We start from the raw sequence: 15488 nt of genomic DNA, 5'->3' as shown, positions 1-15488 counted from the left end.
GGACCGTTCTCATATGGGAGGAGAAAGTCATGGCTGAGATGGGGGTGATGCTTGCCCAACAAGGTGAACGTACAGCAGCACTCATAAACAGCCACAAGTCCATGGCTGTCCTGCGTCCCCTGTCCTAAGGAGGGCACCCAACGGTGGGGGAACTTTCTGGGCTGGGTTCCCATCTCAGAACAGCACGGCCTGGAATTTCACCTGACGTTTCTCATGAAAAACCCCAGCCAAGCAAACAGAAAGGCCTTCATGGTAAATTCATATTCTTGCTGCGTCTCTGTAAACAATCAGGCCAAACCCACAGAGGCCAGACTCACTTTGTAATCAAGAATCTTTCTGATTCTTCCCGATCAAAAGCGGGGGTGGGGGGCTGTCGGGGGAAACCTTTGCTCACATGGAAAATTAGGATTTGTCTGATTCTGGAATCCGCACAGAGGATAGCACTGCCAAGAGGCTCTGACACAGATGCACAGACAGGGTCTGTCTGGGGCGGACGGAGCAAGGAAGGCCCACCTCAGTGGTGTTCGCGCATTCGTGTCAGCACCCCCGTGGATCAGTGTGTCTGTCTGTTCGTGATGTTTTCCTTGAACTGTTTGTAATGCTTTGCGGGTTTTCTCAAATGAATGAATGAAATCTTTAACATGTGTTTATTCTTTTTATAAATAGAGTGTTAAATGACATAATGGTCTTCTTTTTAAATAGTTTAATAGTCATAATTTAAATAAGGCTTTGATGTGATTTTCCATATTCTCATAGTTTCTTTTTTCTACATATACATCTTGCAGAGTCTATTATTAATCTGTAAGACATTGGCCCCTCTACTGTAAACAGGGAGGGAGAAAGACAAGGAGGACAGGGGGTTTCACTGGTTCAGGGTGTGTCCTGCCCAGGAGGGGTGCCCACACACCCTCACAAGGCACTAGGGGAGCAGGTCCATCAGCAGTGCCCAGGGATTCACAGGAGGGGCACCAGGGACAGGTCCTCTGGGGACACTTGGTCATGTCAGGAGGCAGGGCTGGCTGTTGGGACTAGGGGCCGGTCTGGTGGGTGGGGGCCAGGGATACTGCTAAAGACACTAAAGTGCATAGGACGGCCCCCTCCAGAGCATGATCCGGCTCCCAGTGCCGAAACACAAAGCCAAGCAGGTTCTGGGGGGAGACTCCAGTTGACCGCCCGCCCTGCACCAACATGACCCCAGGGAGGGATTCCCGCTTGGGGCACATATGAATCCACACAGAATAGACTGTGTCTGTCATGAAGCTGCTGCTACTAAAGATACTAATCCACCCACACTGAAATTTCACCAACTGGAAGAAGGGTGCGAACCCCATGGGCAGGGGAGGCAGGCCACACCCCCCTGGGCTGAGGCTCCCTCCCTTTAGGGCCAGGAGCAAAGGGGCCCTAAGCAGGGCCCACTTCCCTGCTGATGGCCCAAGGTTCTCAGGGATGTAGGTCAGGGCGGCTAGAGGTCCTCATGGGCGGGGCTCAGGTCCACCCGCTGGGCCTTCCCAAACACAAGGAAGGTGCACAGCCCCAGGCTGCTGATGGCAGCCACTAGGTTGAACACAGATGTCCAGGAGCCCGTGGTCTCGATGAGGTAGCCGCCCAGGCACACGCCCACTACACCTGTACCGCAAGAGGGGACAGGCCGGTTGGGGGACAGACAGGCCGGCTTGAAGACAGGCTGTCCAGCCCCTTTGAGGACAGTGTGGAGAGAAGCTAGGGGCCCTGAGGGCACCAGCCCTGTCATTGCAATCCAGTGCTCAGCCTCTGAGGACCCGCACATGTGCAGGAGTTCCACGTCATTGTGAGTGTGAACACCACGGAAGGCAGCTCTATTCTCGCCCTGCGGCTAGCTCCAGGGTCTGAGCTCCCCCCAACTGCTCTAACACTTTGGGACCCTCCGAGGGGTACCACGCCCCATCCTGAGGGCTGAGGCAGAGGGTGGGAGGACACGGAAGGGGGCAGCTTGATACCTGCAGGCAGGGGATCCCAGCCCACCTCTCACCTGCCAAGGCCCCGGCTGTGTTGGCCACACCTGGAATAGGACAGGGAGAATGAGGATTGGTCAGTGGAAGCCCACTGGAACTCTCCTACAGCCCACCTGCCCAGGGATAGGTCCTAGGGGCCCTGAGCAGGAAGCGGCAGCTACTTCCTATTCAAAGAGGGCCTGTGGTCCTTACCAAACAGAAAGCCGGCACAGGAAGGGGCCAGATCCTGGATATTAACAGAAATGCCGCTGTGGGAAAGAGAAGAGAACGAGGGCGAGTGACCACAGGATGGCTGCCAGCCACCACGCCAGCCATAGCTCTTCTGATCACCTGGATCCCAGGGGCCAGCCAGGCCTGCCCACCACACCAGCAGGTCAGCCCCAGCTCCGCAGTGGTGATGGCACGGGAGCCACTCACAGGATGAAATAAGACAGGAGGCAAGCTTGCTTGAGTGCACACACACTTTGCTGCCCAATTATTTGGAAAACGACATCAAGTTCCAACTCAGAACAATTCAGAGCTGTTTTCCTGATTAAACCCTGAGCTGCAGTGCAGGTTGGGGGCCTGCAGAGCAGGTTGTGGGACATGAGGCTGGATCCCCACCTTTGGCTCAGAGGATGCTGCTCAGAGATCAGTATCTCCTCTGTTGGCCCCTGCCCAAACACTGCTTCGTTTTCCCAAAATGCCCAGGTCCTCACCGGCTCCATTCCTCTTCGCCTTGTGGCTCACTTGTGGGGGCCTGTCACTGCCCACCCTCCACGTCACTGCACCACCAACCACAGGGCTCCTCCCTTGCACCCAGGACCCGGGAGCCCAAAGGCGGTATGGGGGGCTCTGGCGGATGAGGCACCTGGCCCTCACCTGTGGTTGAAGGTCTGGAGGCCAATGGAGGCTGACGCGAACACCACGGAGTTACAAAAGCTCGACGTGTGGCCCAGACACAGGGCAAAAACACTGGACAGGCCAAGGCCCATCACCTGCAGGAGAGACAAGTGGGGACGCGGCGGGAGCCTTGGGCCTTCCTTCCTGGGCTGCCCTGAATGAGGGTGGGTGGGGCTCCCTCTCAGGTTGGGCCTGCCCGGAGGACACGGAACAAGGCTACACTAACCAACTGGCCATGCTAGCTGCAGCCAGACAACCCACAGTCGATGAGTGCAGACCCAGGCCCAGAAATGGGCACCGGGGCTCAGGGAAGGGCCTCAGTCGGCCAGACCAGTCCCCATAGCTGACCCAGGGAGCCCTCCAGCCACTGTACCACACTAGCCACCTTCTAGGTCAGGGGCCCCGGGAGCAAAACAGGGTGAGAGCAGGAGAGAGTCGGGAGAGAGCGGTCTCAGGATCTTCCTACCTGCATGAACTTCCGAACGGTGATGGTCCTGTAACCTGGACAGGGGGAGACCAGAGCGTCCCGCTGGCCATCTGTGCTGCCCCACCCCTGATGGTATCCGGAAGGGTCCCACCCGGCAGGGCTGCGGGGAGAGGAGGGCCGGGCCGGGCTCGCGGGGGACCGCCTGCGTCATCTGAGCCATGTGCACACATGTATGAGTGCGTGTATGCACTTAGAGGCCGGGCAAAGCAAGTCTCTCAGTGATTACAAAATGTTTTCTTTGTGTTTCTGCAAATTTTCTACTTTTCCCTCAGTGGGTGGGTGGTTCCTTTCGTAACGAGGACGAGACTGACATTTAAGGCCATGTAGGGCAGGGTCATAGGGAGTGTGCCTGCGAGACAGTCATCCTCAGGGCATGGGTGTGCAGGTCTGTGCTCTGACCCCACCAGGGGGACTTCGTCTAGCACCCAGGTGGGAGAATCGACTGCTCCACGGTGACTATGTCCCCTTCATAGGGAACAGGCTAGGGAGGTGGCAGGCTGGAGGCAGCCATTGGCTGTGAGGCCGGGAGCCGGGCACCAGGGCCCCCAGGGCTGGCTCTCTGGACCGGGGACCCACATCATGGCCAGTCCTCAGGGGTGTGGCCTCCTCCTTGCTACAGCAGCACCCAGGAGGGATGCCCCCCTCCCCTCCCCCAGGGCTCACCCTGATTGATGAGATGGTCGGAGAGAAGCCCGCTGAGCAGACTGGCGGGAATGGCCACCAGCCAGGGCACCACGTTGAAGACCCAGCCCTGGAGGGAGGGAGTAGAGGGACCTAAGAGGCGTCCAGAATGGGCACCTGGCCCTCCGGAGAGGACAAAGGGATGAGGTGGCCGCTGCCCATGACCACTGCCCAGTAAGTCTCTCTCTCCTCTGCCCACAGGCTAGGCCTCCCAGCCCGGCCTCTCAGACCCTAATCCATCCCTGACACGGACCAAGCTCTGCTGGTGCTGTCTCCCCTGTGAGCAGGAGCTCCCTCGTGGCTCCCCACTGGGTGGGGGCAAAGCTGGGGATTGTGTCCTGCCCAGAGTGTGTGACCCGAAGTTCCTGCTCACCAGACTGGGAGGTCTGGTGGCTGGGCGGCTGGGGTGAAGCCAGCCAGGCTGACTGCAGGACATCTGTGCCCACATCAGGAACCCTGCATGCCCCCCAACCCCAGGAAGGACTGTCCACAGTTGGGTGGGCAGACAGGGCAGCAGCTAGGCCTCTCCTGTGTGTACCCCGGCTCTGGTGCTGAGCCACATGGTGTCAGAACTGCCAGTGCCTGGATGGAAGGAACCCTTGCAGTGCCCCTCACCCTGCGAGCTGCCTGGTGGCCAACCCACCTTGGAGCTGGGGAAGGTCTCCTTAAAGAAGGTCGGCAGCCAGGAGAGGAGGATGAAGAAGGAGCAGGCCGCCGAGAGCTGGGAGACGATGGCTGCCCTGGGGGGTAGGCGCCAGGCTCAGCATCCACACCTGGAGCCCGTCCCCACACCAGGGTGGCCAGGGGCTGAGAGCAGGGAGCCCAGAGTGGAGCTGCCTCCATGCCGGCCGCTCCCCTGCGGCGGTGGATCCAGGCCCCCAAACCCTGTCCCCACAACAGCCCGCTCACCAGACAGAAGGCTTTCGGAAGAGCTGTCTCCAGGGCACCTTGGTGTGTCTGGACACGGGCAGGCCTTGTGCCAGGATGCCCAGGGCCAGGATGAGATCTGAAGGGGGAGGCAGGTCCATGTGAAAGCCATCCAGGTGGGAGGATGGACCTGCTCCCAGAGACCAGATGCTGGGGGCAGCTTGTGGGCCCCTGACTGTGCGTGGGGGCTGTACACCCTCTCTGCCAGTGCCTGGGGTCAGCAGCACTTGCCTTCAGGGGTGGACATTAGTGCTGACCATCTGTCCCCCGAGCCCTCAAACCTCCCAGGCCCCACTCCTGTCACTGGAGGCCACCACTTCCCCTGCAAACTGCCTGTGCCGGCCGAATAGCCCCTGCATGCCTGCATTCATCCAACATTCCCAGACTTGACCATAGCCCGGATGAGACTCAGGGAGCAGGCGTCCTCTCTACCTGGGGGATCCTTCTCTGGAGGGCAGAGCTGCAGCCCTGGGTCCTCAGGCCCACCTGCTCTCCAGGTTCAGTGGCACCTCCCTGGAGGGGATGAGGCACCAGGAGGGCACCAGGCCTCCCAACCTCCCCAGGGAGCGGCACATACCTCTCTCACTTAGGAGACACCTGTACACGTAACCCACCCACAGCAGGGTGAGCCCGCCCGAAAAGTAGAAGACGCTCGGCCAGCCATACCAGTCCAGGAGCAGGGAGCCCACAGCCCCGGTCACCAGCGTCCTGCAAAGACAGCAGTCGTGGCCAGAACCCTCGCTTCACTGGGGCCAGAGCTGCCTCTTGGACCCCACCCTGTGTGAGCTGAGTCCCTGGAAAACAGGGCACCCTGTCATCTGTGGAGCAGCTGCCCAAGAGGGCAGGCTCCATGTGGGATGCTAGGAATACGAGCTGGAGGGCATTCTGATGCCACAGGCCGGCGTGAACTCAGGCACAGCCATGCAGCCATGACATGGCACAAGGGTCTGCTTTGCTCTAGGATCTCCCTACTAGGCCTTCAGTTGGCCCACATTTGCATGTTAATCTTTTTAAAATAAAAAAAAAGGCAACGGGAAGAGAGTGGTGACAAGAATTTGCTGACATAAAACCTCCACACTGTTTTTCAGCTCCTCGTTATCAGAGAGGATGAAATTTCAGAAAGACTTCTAAACCCAGAAACAACCTCCAAACCCAACCGCCTCCCTGTGTCCTGCTGATCCTGTGTCCTGGGGGCTTCCCCGCCACAGGCTGGCCTGTCTGTCCAGGAGCTTCTCCCCACTGACCCCATCTGCCGAGGCTCGACCAGGAGATGCTTAAAGAAGAAAAAAGAAGGAAAAAGCTTCCCATCAAGGCCCGTGGAGGCTGTCTTCTGCTTTGAGCCTCCATTTCCCCATCTAAGGGGAGGAGGGTGTGCATGGTCTCTCCCTGTGTCTCCTTTCTACCTGCTCCCACCCAACAGGTCCAGATCACCCAGTGAGATGGGATTTCAGATGCACTATGAACCTTTTTTGATGTGATTTGTCTCATATTGCTTCTCTGAAATTCATGTTTCACTGGGCACCCAGGGTTTCCATCTGGGAAGCTCCTAGCACCCCGACAGGCACCCCTGGCCCCTCTGCATTCTTGCCTGCAACTCGGCAGCAGTGAAGTGAAGCCCTGAACCCAGGGGTTGTGAAGCCCCATTAGGACAGCAAGACACCCCACGGAGAGTCTGGTGCTCTGGGGAACATGCAGTGGGGAGGGGCACAGGGTCAGATCTGTCATGACTGGACCATGATGGGTGCACTCTAAAGCAAATGCAGGCCACCTCCCCCATGGGGACGGCCCCCATCCAGTTCTGTCAGTGCAGAAGGAAGGGAACGTAAGTGGGCAAGAGCCTCAAAGCCCATTGACCCCAGGGGGACAGAGCAAACACAGTGGTGGGGGGCTGGGCAGAAAGTGCCTCCAGGAGCAGACTCTCCGTGTGTCTCCATCACTGGACAGCACTGCCCTGTGGCACTCGCAAGAGTGGCCTGTCCCCACCAGCCCCAGGCTGGGACTTACCCGAACTGGGAGCCGGCCCCCACGGTGCTGTAGGTGAAGGCTCGCTCACTCTCCCGCACCTTCTGGGACAGCAGGCTGGTCAGCGCAGGGAAGTAAACCCCTGGAGCAGGTGGAGAGGGGAGGGGCCTTGTGGAGCTGTGTCCCAAGCCAGGTGGCCCACGAGGCCCACCAGGGCAGCAGGTCGAAGCATGAGAGATGGGCTGGAAGGACCAGGGGCCCTGGGTGATTGTCCAAGCCCAGGTCTCCTTCCTCCTTGCATCACTCCCGGCACAGTGGATCTGGGCTTTTCCTGACACTCGGCCAAGGAGACACTCAGCTGGGGCGGTTGGGGGTGGTGTGGAGGGGGTCTACGCCGGCTCTCAAGGCCACAGGGCTCCAGAGTCCTGGCACCGACATGGGGGATCACGCACACACATGGCAAGTGCACACACTAACACACACAGTGCATGGATGTGAGACCTGAACAGCCTTGAGGGACCACAGTGCCGGTCCTGGCTGCGACACTGCCCTGTAGCTATGGGATATGTCACTACAGGGAGGTGGGGGGGGGGGGCCGGGGGGGCAGCTCGGGGCCTCCCTGCACCTTGCATTGCAACTTCCTGTGAAGCTATAATTATTTCAAACTCTAGTTTTGGAAAGAAAAAAAAAAAACTCTACTGGGGCCTGCAACTGTTGCCTGTTACACTGGGTTTTTCTCCAAAAGCACCCAGGAGAAGCCAGGACATGGCCCCCACTTCTGCCTGCACCAAGTGCTGGTCACCCAGGGTGAGAATTGCCCCTAGACCCCTGGTCTTTTCACTGTAACAGGCCACACAGAGAAGTCCTTCTGTCTCCTAGGAGGATGGGGAGAAAACAGCTGAGCTGATGGCCACCCAGCCGGGTGCCCAGTGGGCAGCCCCCAGCCAGGTGTCACACAGCTCAGTCCTGCCTCAGCTGCAGGACAGTACTAGCCACGGTCACGTGGGGTGAGTTGGAAGGAGCGCAGCTGCTGGACTGCCTGGAGCACGAGGACCACCTGTAAGCTGGGCTGATAGGGCTGATCAGGAAGCAGGCAGAGGCCCTGGGATCCTGGCGGTGTGGGCTGGAAACAAGCCTACCCCTGGCCTGGGCTCTGGGAAGCGGGAGATATGGTAAGGAAGGGGGTGTATCCTGTCAGATGTCAGGCTGGGGTAGGGCAGGAGCTCAGAAATTCATCCCACCCATGGAGGGAAGGCGTGAGACCCTGCCACCAACCACCCCCCCGCCCCCCAGAGGTCTTTGAGGAGGCCTCTCTCCAGAAGCGTAATGTCCCCAAAGCATGAGACCCAGAGATCTTGGGAACGTTGGTATCCCTCTTCCCACTGGCCCAGGCAGTGTGGGGTGTGGCCTCCAACTGGGCACATCCCCGTGGTGGAATTGACAGCACCACGAGGCAGCCTGGTGGCCACCAGATCCCTGGAGCAGACTTTGTGGCAGGAGGACATGTGACATTAGAACGTGCCAGCCAGCCTGTGAAGTGACTCTAGAAAACAGAAAGTGCTCGGGTGCCAAGGCATCAGCGCACAGACAAACACCGGTGCAGGGGTGTGAGACAGAGCTGGCTGCGCGCCAGTGGGAATGGTGCTCCACTGACCGCCTGCCCCACCGGGCGTGGCCTCACCAGCAACAGCCTTGGGTGCTGATGTACCCGCTGTGATTTGAGGCAGACTTTGAGGCATACCATACACAGGCCCCCACATGAGGACACGTACGCTCACTCAGGAGCACCTGCCTGAACACACTCCCATACGCACTGGTACACACGCACACACACACATGTGCACACAATCCCTTGCTCTGCTGTGCTTGGGCCCCCTACCTTGGAGCAAGCCGGTGAGGATTCGAGAGAAGGTCATGAAGGCCAGGTGGGCGCTGCCAAGGTGTGCAAGCAGGGGAGTGGCCACGGTGATGAAGCCCCAGGCAGAAGCCGAGAACAGGATGACCTTCTCGCCGCCGATCCTGCAAGGGGGAAGAAAGGGTGGCCATGCAGAGCCGTGTGGCCAGGTTGCAAGGATGGGCTGGACTAGGAGATCCTGCTGAGGAGGGGGCAGGGTCCCTGCCTGCCAAGCATCCCGAGACAGCTGAGTGCTGGCCCAGCCCAGCCTCACTTGGACCTCGGGTCTCCCAGTGCCTACATTCCCTTCCTAGGAGCCTCCTCCCCAAGCCTTGCCTGGGGGGCAGGGATTACCGGTCCCCCAGGTGGCCGCCCACCACCTGAGTCAGGCAGTAGCCCCAGAAGAAGCTGCTGAGCACGACGCCGGCCTCTTTCTTGTTCCAGCCGAAGTCCTGGCTCATGGAGGCGGCGCAGACAGGCATGCTGACGCGGGCGCAGTAGAGCAGGCACGTGCCCAGCAGCAGTGTCCCTGTCCATACCTGGCACTCGGGCCTGGGGAGAGAGAGGCTGATGTGAGGGACAGCTCAGCCACCTCTTGAACGCCCACCTGTCCATGTCTGGTGACTCCTGGGAGGAACAGGCAGATGCTAGAAACGATGCATGAGGTCCCTGAAACAGTGGAGGTGGGAGCACGCGGTGGCCAGTGAGGGCAGGTTAATAAGCCGCGGTGGGGGAGATCCGGTGCTCCAGGACACGGGGACTCGGTTTCCACAGACCAAGTGTAACCCGCCAAGTGGGCAACGGGCTGGCAAGAGGACCCCAGTTGAAGCGGGGGGTGGGTAGGAGCAGTGCCGTGGCCCCTGCAAGGCCCCCAGGAAAGCTGGGTCTGCTCAGCAGGGGACCCAGGGGAAAGTGGTGTGAGGTGGCGAGCATGCTGTGGAGGCCAGAGGCCCCTTGGAGGAGCCTGAGCAGCAGGGAGGCAGCCCCGACCTCCTAGGAAGGTTGCCAGACAATATCCATAGGGGACTGTCCTCCAAACTCCTGGCCAGCACTTCTCAATTATCAGTCACCAAATCAGGAGAAGCCAGAGACACGAGCCCAGGGGCTCAGCGCCTATGGGACCCCGGTCCAAGGTGGGGTGGGAAGAGGCATCCCAGAACATCAGGGAGAAGTGCAGGACCCAAGCAAGTGTGGCTTGGTGGCAGTACTGTCCACGGCAGTCCACGGACAGTGACAAATGGACACTGATCTGGGATGTGAAAGGGGAGCTCTGGTGCAGAGCACAGGGAAGTCTTTACCGGCTTCATGGTAGTTCTGTAAATCTGTGCGTGCATACTAAGTCGCTTTAGTTATGTCCAACTGTTTGAGACCCTACTTTGGGACTATAACCTCCAGACTCTTCTGTCCATGGGATTCTCCAGGCAAGAATACTGGAGTGGGTTGCCAGGCCCTCCTCCAGGGGATCTTCCTGATCCAATCTACAATTGTTCTTAAAGATGAGACGGGGGTGGTGGGATTTTTAAATGAGAGAGAGAAGAGCCTCAGTGCCCTTTCTGTGGGGGGAGGGGGAGGGCACCACTAGTGACTTGTGATGTCTTTGTACAATGTGGGGACATCCCCTGCAGGGGTCACAGTAGTGGGGAGTTCAGGAGTGGGGGAGGCCTTGAGGCAGCCTTGGGGTGCCTTGGGGATACTGCATACACCTGGGCTCACCTGCCTAACTGGGGCAAGGGTTCTCCTGGGGCAGGGGTGAGGTTGGGGGGTGGGGGAGTGAGATGCTGTTCAGGTTGTGGGGAGGAGACAGGGCAGAGGCTTCAAGTCTGCCCCCTCGGAACCCCCAGGCCTGGCGGAAAGGGGCCAAGGCATCAGTGCTGTAAGGCCTTGGGCAGGCTACTGGGCAGGCAAGGTCGGCAGGAGTGCACGGGCAGTTCTCAGAACAGTTCAGTTCAGTTCAGTCGCTCAGTTGTGTCCGACTCTTTGCGACCCCATGAACCGCAACATGCCAGGCCTCCCTGTCCATCACCAACTGCTGGAGTCTACCCAAACTCATGTCCAAGAGAGGGAATTCCTCTGTGGTCCAGTGATCAGGAATCTGGGGTGGGGGCTCGGGGGTGGGAGGTGGGTTTCAACCCCTGGTTGGGAAACTAAGATCCCACAAGGCATGCAGTGGTGTTGCCAAAAAAAAAAAAAAAAAGGAACAGAGGATGCCAGGGACCTCAAACCTGGGAGATGAGCCAGGACCCTGGAGTCTCACCCTTGCGCCCCAAGCCCATTCAAATCTTTGAACCCCTGTCTGGACCTGGCGGGGGCTCCCTTGGCTGCCTCGCTGGGCATTGACCTGAAAATGGGAGAGGGGCCAAGGACGGCAGAAGCTTGGACTCCATCTGCGGACACGGGGGCAGATCCCCTCCCTGTGGCATCCCCCCAGGCTGAGGCTGCCTTGGAGGACAGTCCAGGGTGAGGCCAGGACCGGCCCTGGGAGGGCCGGAGCCCTTGCCTGGACGCCTCACAGGAGTAAGAGACCTCAGAGGCCCTCAGTGCAACTTTGTGCCCTGAGCCAGTGGGTGTCACGCGCACCAGGAGCCTGGGAAATGGGCACGATGGGCCATGTCCATTATCTCCAGGTCATGGCCACTGCCACCTGGGGCAAGTGGGGGACACGGGCCTAGCCACTGGGCCTCCTGAGCTTCAGTTTCCATGGTGAAGACGGGCTCATTCCCCTGACGCCTGTCTCCTTCACAGGTCAGTGACTAGCAAGGTGACTGCCAGCACTCGAAGCCTCAACAAGGAGCCATTGACTGGGGGGGGTGGGGCTGGGGGAGGCTTGGCAACAGCATCCACCTCCTGCCAGCATTTCTCCCCCAACCCCATTCCGCTCACCCTGCAACTTAGTGCACTTTCCCACAGGCTGGGAAACGAGATGGGGAGCCTTTCTGTGTCTCAGGCTTGCAGAGGCCCTGGGTAGGGGGAGGCTTAGGGCGACATCATCCAGCTGCTGCCCCCACAGCTGGAGGTTGTGGGGTCCTGCAATCCCACCAGTGGAGACAGACCTCTACTCAAGGGGACTTGAGGGGCATAAGCCCAGCCTGCTTCCCCAGAGGGTCATGTTTGCCAGTCTGGGAATTACTGTCCAAAGTGCTGTTAGCTCTGGATGAAGGGAATGGTCTGATGTGATGAGCAACTCTCCCAAGGAGACACTTGGGTGCTACTCTGGGCCCCAGCCTGACTGGGGGAGCCCCCCTTTCCCTGGACCTCAGTTTCCCCGGGTGCACTGGATCACAGATTTCATGCTGCGTCTCTGGTCTCTAGGTGCCCTGAGGAGAGGCAAGGATGGGGCTCCTGGGCAGCATTCTGTGACAATTTACATTTTATATTACAGCTTTCTATGAGTCCAGTGGGAAAGTGTCCCGTGCTGGAAGGCCCGCCGTTCTGCACTCCCAGGAGCCATCCACTCGACTGGTTGGCGGCAGGTGCCCCCTTGGAAACTGCCTAGTGACCCTCAGTGACCAGGGAGAGGCCATCGTGCCCCCACCTTCCTTCCTGGTTGGCAAAGTGTGACTGGAATGACTCAGAAGTGGGGATAGCAGCGCAGTGGCTAATGGGGCAGGTCTGGCGGCTGCCCCTCTCTCGAGAGGCGAAGTGGGGGCAGAACCCCACAGGGCAGGTTGAGGACTCTCCTGGGGCCTAGTGGCCCCAAATGGTAATTTTCTTGACAGAACCAGACTGTGAGTGGGGTGTGGGGGTAGGACAGGGGAGGGGCATCAGGAAGGCCAAGGAGACCACAGGAAGCACTGGCTCAGCAACCCCAGAGGAGCTCAGGGACTGTCTCCCCTGGGGCTCCGACCGTGGAAATGATGCCTCCAGTCCCCCCTCTTGCCCCCACTTTCCCAGCCTGGCACGGCAGGCCAGCTGGCAGGAGCAGGCAGAGGGCTGGTGAATGCAGGTCCATGAACCTCAGAGGTTGGCGCAGGGTGACCTCCCCAGCCTACAGGTGAGCCCTGCGAGCCCAGGCGCAGGGGAGCAGGGCTTCTGACTTCCACGAACAGCCACAGCCGGAAGGTGCCTTTAAAAAGGAAGCTTTGTTCCTTTCTGTGGCCAAAGCTATGAAGGGTCACCTGCATAGATGGGACCGCGCCCCCAGCACACCTGCCCCTCCTTTGGATGCAATTTGCCAGCACTCCAGGAGCCTGGGTCTGTTTGCTCTCTGGGTGGGAAGTTCAGTTGGAAACCGGGGAAAGCCAGCTGAGACTGGCCTACTCTGGAAGGCTGGCAGGGCACCGAGAGGTCAGGAAAGGCATCAGCTTCCAGACCACCGGTTGGCCCTGAGCTTAAGGCGCCAGAATGGGGACCCCCACAGAAGCTGGGGAGCCGGGTGCTATGGGCTTCCTCCTAGGGCCCTGGAGGACCTGCAGCCCTGTCCCTGACCTGGAAGGCAGTGCCGCTGGCCCGGCGAAGGGACATCCTCCACAGGTGCTGGGGACACAGAACCAGCAAGTCTGCTGGGGCAGGCGACCCAGATGTGGCAACTGATCAGAACGCCAGACCCAGAATCCTGGTCTCTGGCAGGGCTTGCTGGGAACACGTAAGGTCACGACAGGATCAGCCGTGAAAAGTCTGAAGACCTTCATCCCCTCACTCTGCCCAGTCCTGAGTCTCGTCCATGCCCCCAACTTTTCTAGAAACTTCTGCTTCCTGCCAAAGGCCCCCATGCCTGAGAAGCACCCATAGTTGAGCAAACACGAGGTCACGTGGACCCTTGATTCAGAAAAGGGAACTGTGCTTGCTGCTGGGGACAGAGGGCAAGGGCCAGAGAGAAGCAGGGCTGAGGCTGCCGGCTGCCCTGTCAGGTATGTCCCTAGGGAACGGCCCTGCCTCTGGGTGGTCCACACGGCAGTCAGCAGCCACAAACAGTTGCCACAACCCTTTGTCATAGTTCTCATCACCTTTAACCACACAGGGTGTGAATGATTCCACCCAGGACCCCGATGCCTGCCTGGAGGTGCTCCTTTCCAAACCAGGCAGGGAGGGAAGGAGGTGGTGAAGACAAAGCCAGACTGTTACAAAGCAACAGGACTCTCTAGAAGCTCCAGCCCTCTGCCCAGCTGCCTGCAGAGCTCCTGTCACTTGGGTTGGCTTCTGGGTCAGGGCTCCTGGGTCAGCTCCAGGGAGGAGGCCTCGCCTAGACAACCAGCATGGTGGGGAGGGAGCAGGTGAGTGGGAGGCAGGTACACCCAATGGGTAGCCCTCCTGGGCACCTGGCACCTGGTGAGTGATTTGGGCTCTAGAGCTCCCCTGTCCCTGGGCCCTGTACCCGGGGAGCCCCTGGCTCCTCAGGTCTTCCTGTGACTGGCTTTGGGAGGCTGGGGAAGGGGAAGGCACAAGCCAGGCCCACGGGGATGCAGAAGTGGAGATGAACCGGCACTGGAAGCAGGGCCAGTTCAGGGGAGGCGGGGGGATGTCAGGGGAGACAGGGCCTGACGTTCACTAACTTGGGGACCTCAGCCCCCCTAGAAGCGGAGGGGGTCCTCTTGCTCCTGGTCACTGTGTGAGTCATGCTGGGAGGTGGAGCCCCCAGCCCAGGGCCATGACCTGCCCAAGGTCTCCCTGTACAGTGAACCCCCACCCCCAGGGGACCTTGTGTACATCACACAGCTGGCACAGGAAGGCAGGGGTCAGTGTCTGCTGCAGGTTCCAGCGTAGCCCCCTGCCCCCAGCCCACTGACTGCAAGCCTACAGGCGACCCTCGGGTGGGTGGGCATAGGTCGGGGCTGGGGCCTGTCAGTGTGTGTGGTCATGAGCTGGGAGGCCCTGCCCCCAGCCCTCCCATCCCACCAAGTCCCGACCTGGACTGCAGACGGGGCACTGGGGAACTGGGCCCTGGTTGGAAGGGAGGCGGCAGAGGTACGTGGCCCCTAGGCGGAGCAAAGGTGCCGCCGGCGGGAGCTGTCTCTGCCCAGGACGCCGGCACCCTCCCCTGACCATCTCCCGACGCACGCGGCCCCACCTGGACCACTGGGTGTCCTCGGCCGCGTCCCTGCGGGTCTCGTCCGGGGACGGCTGCATCGGGCGTGGACGGCGCGGGCGCAGCGTGTCCGGGGCCGCTCCCGCCCGGCCCAGCCACCGGGCAGCGCCGCCCAAGTCCACGTGTCAGTCCCAGCGGCGCTTCCGTCCGGCGCGCTCCCAGGACGTGTCGCCCCCGGACGGCCACCGCGGGGGGCGGGCGGGCAGGGCGGGGCCCGCAACTCGGTACCCGCCCCACTCACATCCGTCGGGGAGGCCTGGCCTGGCGCTCCCGCGGGCGGGGCAAACTCTTGCGCGCCCCAGGGCCTCCTCGCGGCCTCCGCGGACGTCCGGGACGGATGGCGCGGGCACTTCCCCTGCAGCCGGCCAGAAGGATGGGGCTCTGGAGGGGTTGAGCCGGCGGTGATCCTGGCGGGCAGCCTGCATGCCGTCCACACATGGGGGGCTCCTCACCTCGCAGGGCTGTGCACACCTCAGGTGAGAGTTGGGGTTGGTCTCACCCACTGCAAGGGGAGCAAGACTGGAAGGGAACCAGTTCCAAAATGGGTCTTTGAAGGTGGGCTCTGTCTGGCCCCGGGACCCTGGAGCCTCAGGGGGAAGCCTGGCGATCCAGAGCCTACAGAGGGGACCAAGTGTTCTCACT

The 15488-nt window shown here is 60.4% G+C and overlaps 1 protein-coding gene across 1 annotated transcript; it reads right to left on the bottom strand.

Annotated features, from left to right (window-relative positions):
- Positions 1-633: 633 nt before the first annotated feature.
- Positions 634-15004, bottom strand: SLC17A9 (solute carrier family 17 member 9). The gene is made up of 13 exons (XM_040247687.1): positions 14829-15004; positions 9179-9376; positions 8810-8949; positions 6973-7072; positions 5546-5676; positions 4951-5047; positions 4685-4781; positions 4024-4111; positions 3340-3374; positions 2853-2968; positions 2184-2239; positions 2009-2038; positions 634-1626 (listed from the first exon to the last, which is right to left on the bottom strand). Exons 1-13 carry the CDS (start codon positions 14885-14887, stop codon positions 1463-1465), a joined length of 1311 nt encoding a protein of 436 aa, XP_040103621.1. The 5' UTR covers positions 14888-15004; the 3' UTR covers positions 634-1462.
- Positions 15005-15488: the final 484 nt, after the last annotated feature.

This window comes from Oryx dammah, unplaced genomic scaffold (assembly GCF_014754425.2).
Source record: "Oryx dammah isolate SB20612 unplaced genomic scaffold, SCBI_Odam_1.1 HiC_scaffold_10, whole genome shotgun sequence".
Lineage (NCBI taxonomy): Eukaryota > Metazoa > Chordata > Mammalia > Artiodactyla > Bovidae > Oryx > Oryx dammah.
Note: the sequence above shows the minus strand (reverse complement) of the source record. Positions and strands in the feature narration are given on the sequence as shown.

Bases quoted from the DNA above. Each gene is read 5' to 3' on its own strand.
- SLC17A9 (XM_040247687.1), bottom strand. From the start codon at position 14,887: ATGCAGCCGTCCCCGGACGAGACCCGCAGGGACGCGGCCGAGGACACC. The intron at 9,377-14,828 runs GTGGGGCCGCGT...CTCTCTCCCCAG, and splicing joins GAGGACACCCAGTGGTCCAG to GCCCGAGTGCCAGGTATGGA. The intron at 2,240-2,852 runs GTGAGGGCCAGG...TCTTTCCCACAG, and splicing joins CTCCAGACCTTCAACCACAG to CGGCATTTCTGTTAATATCC.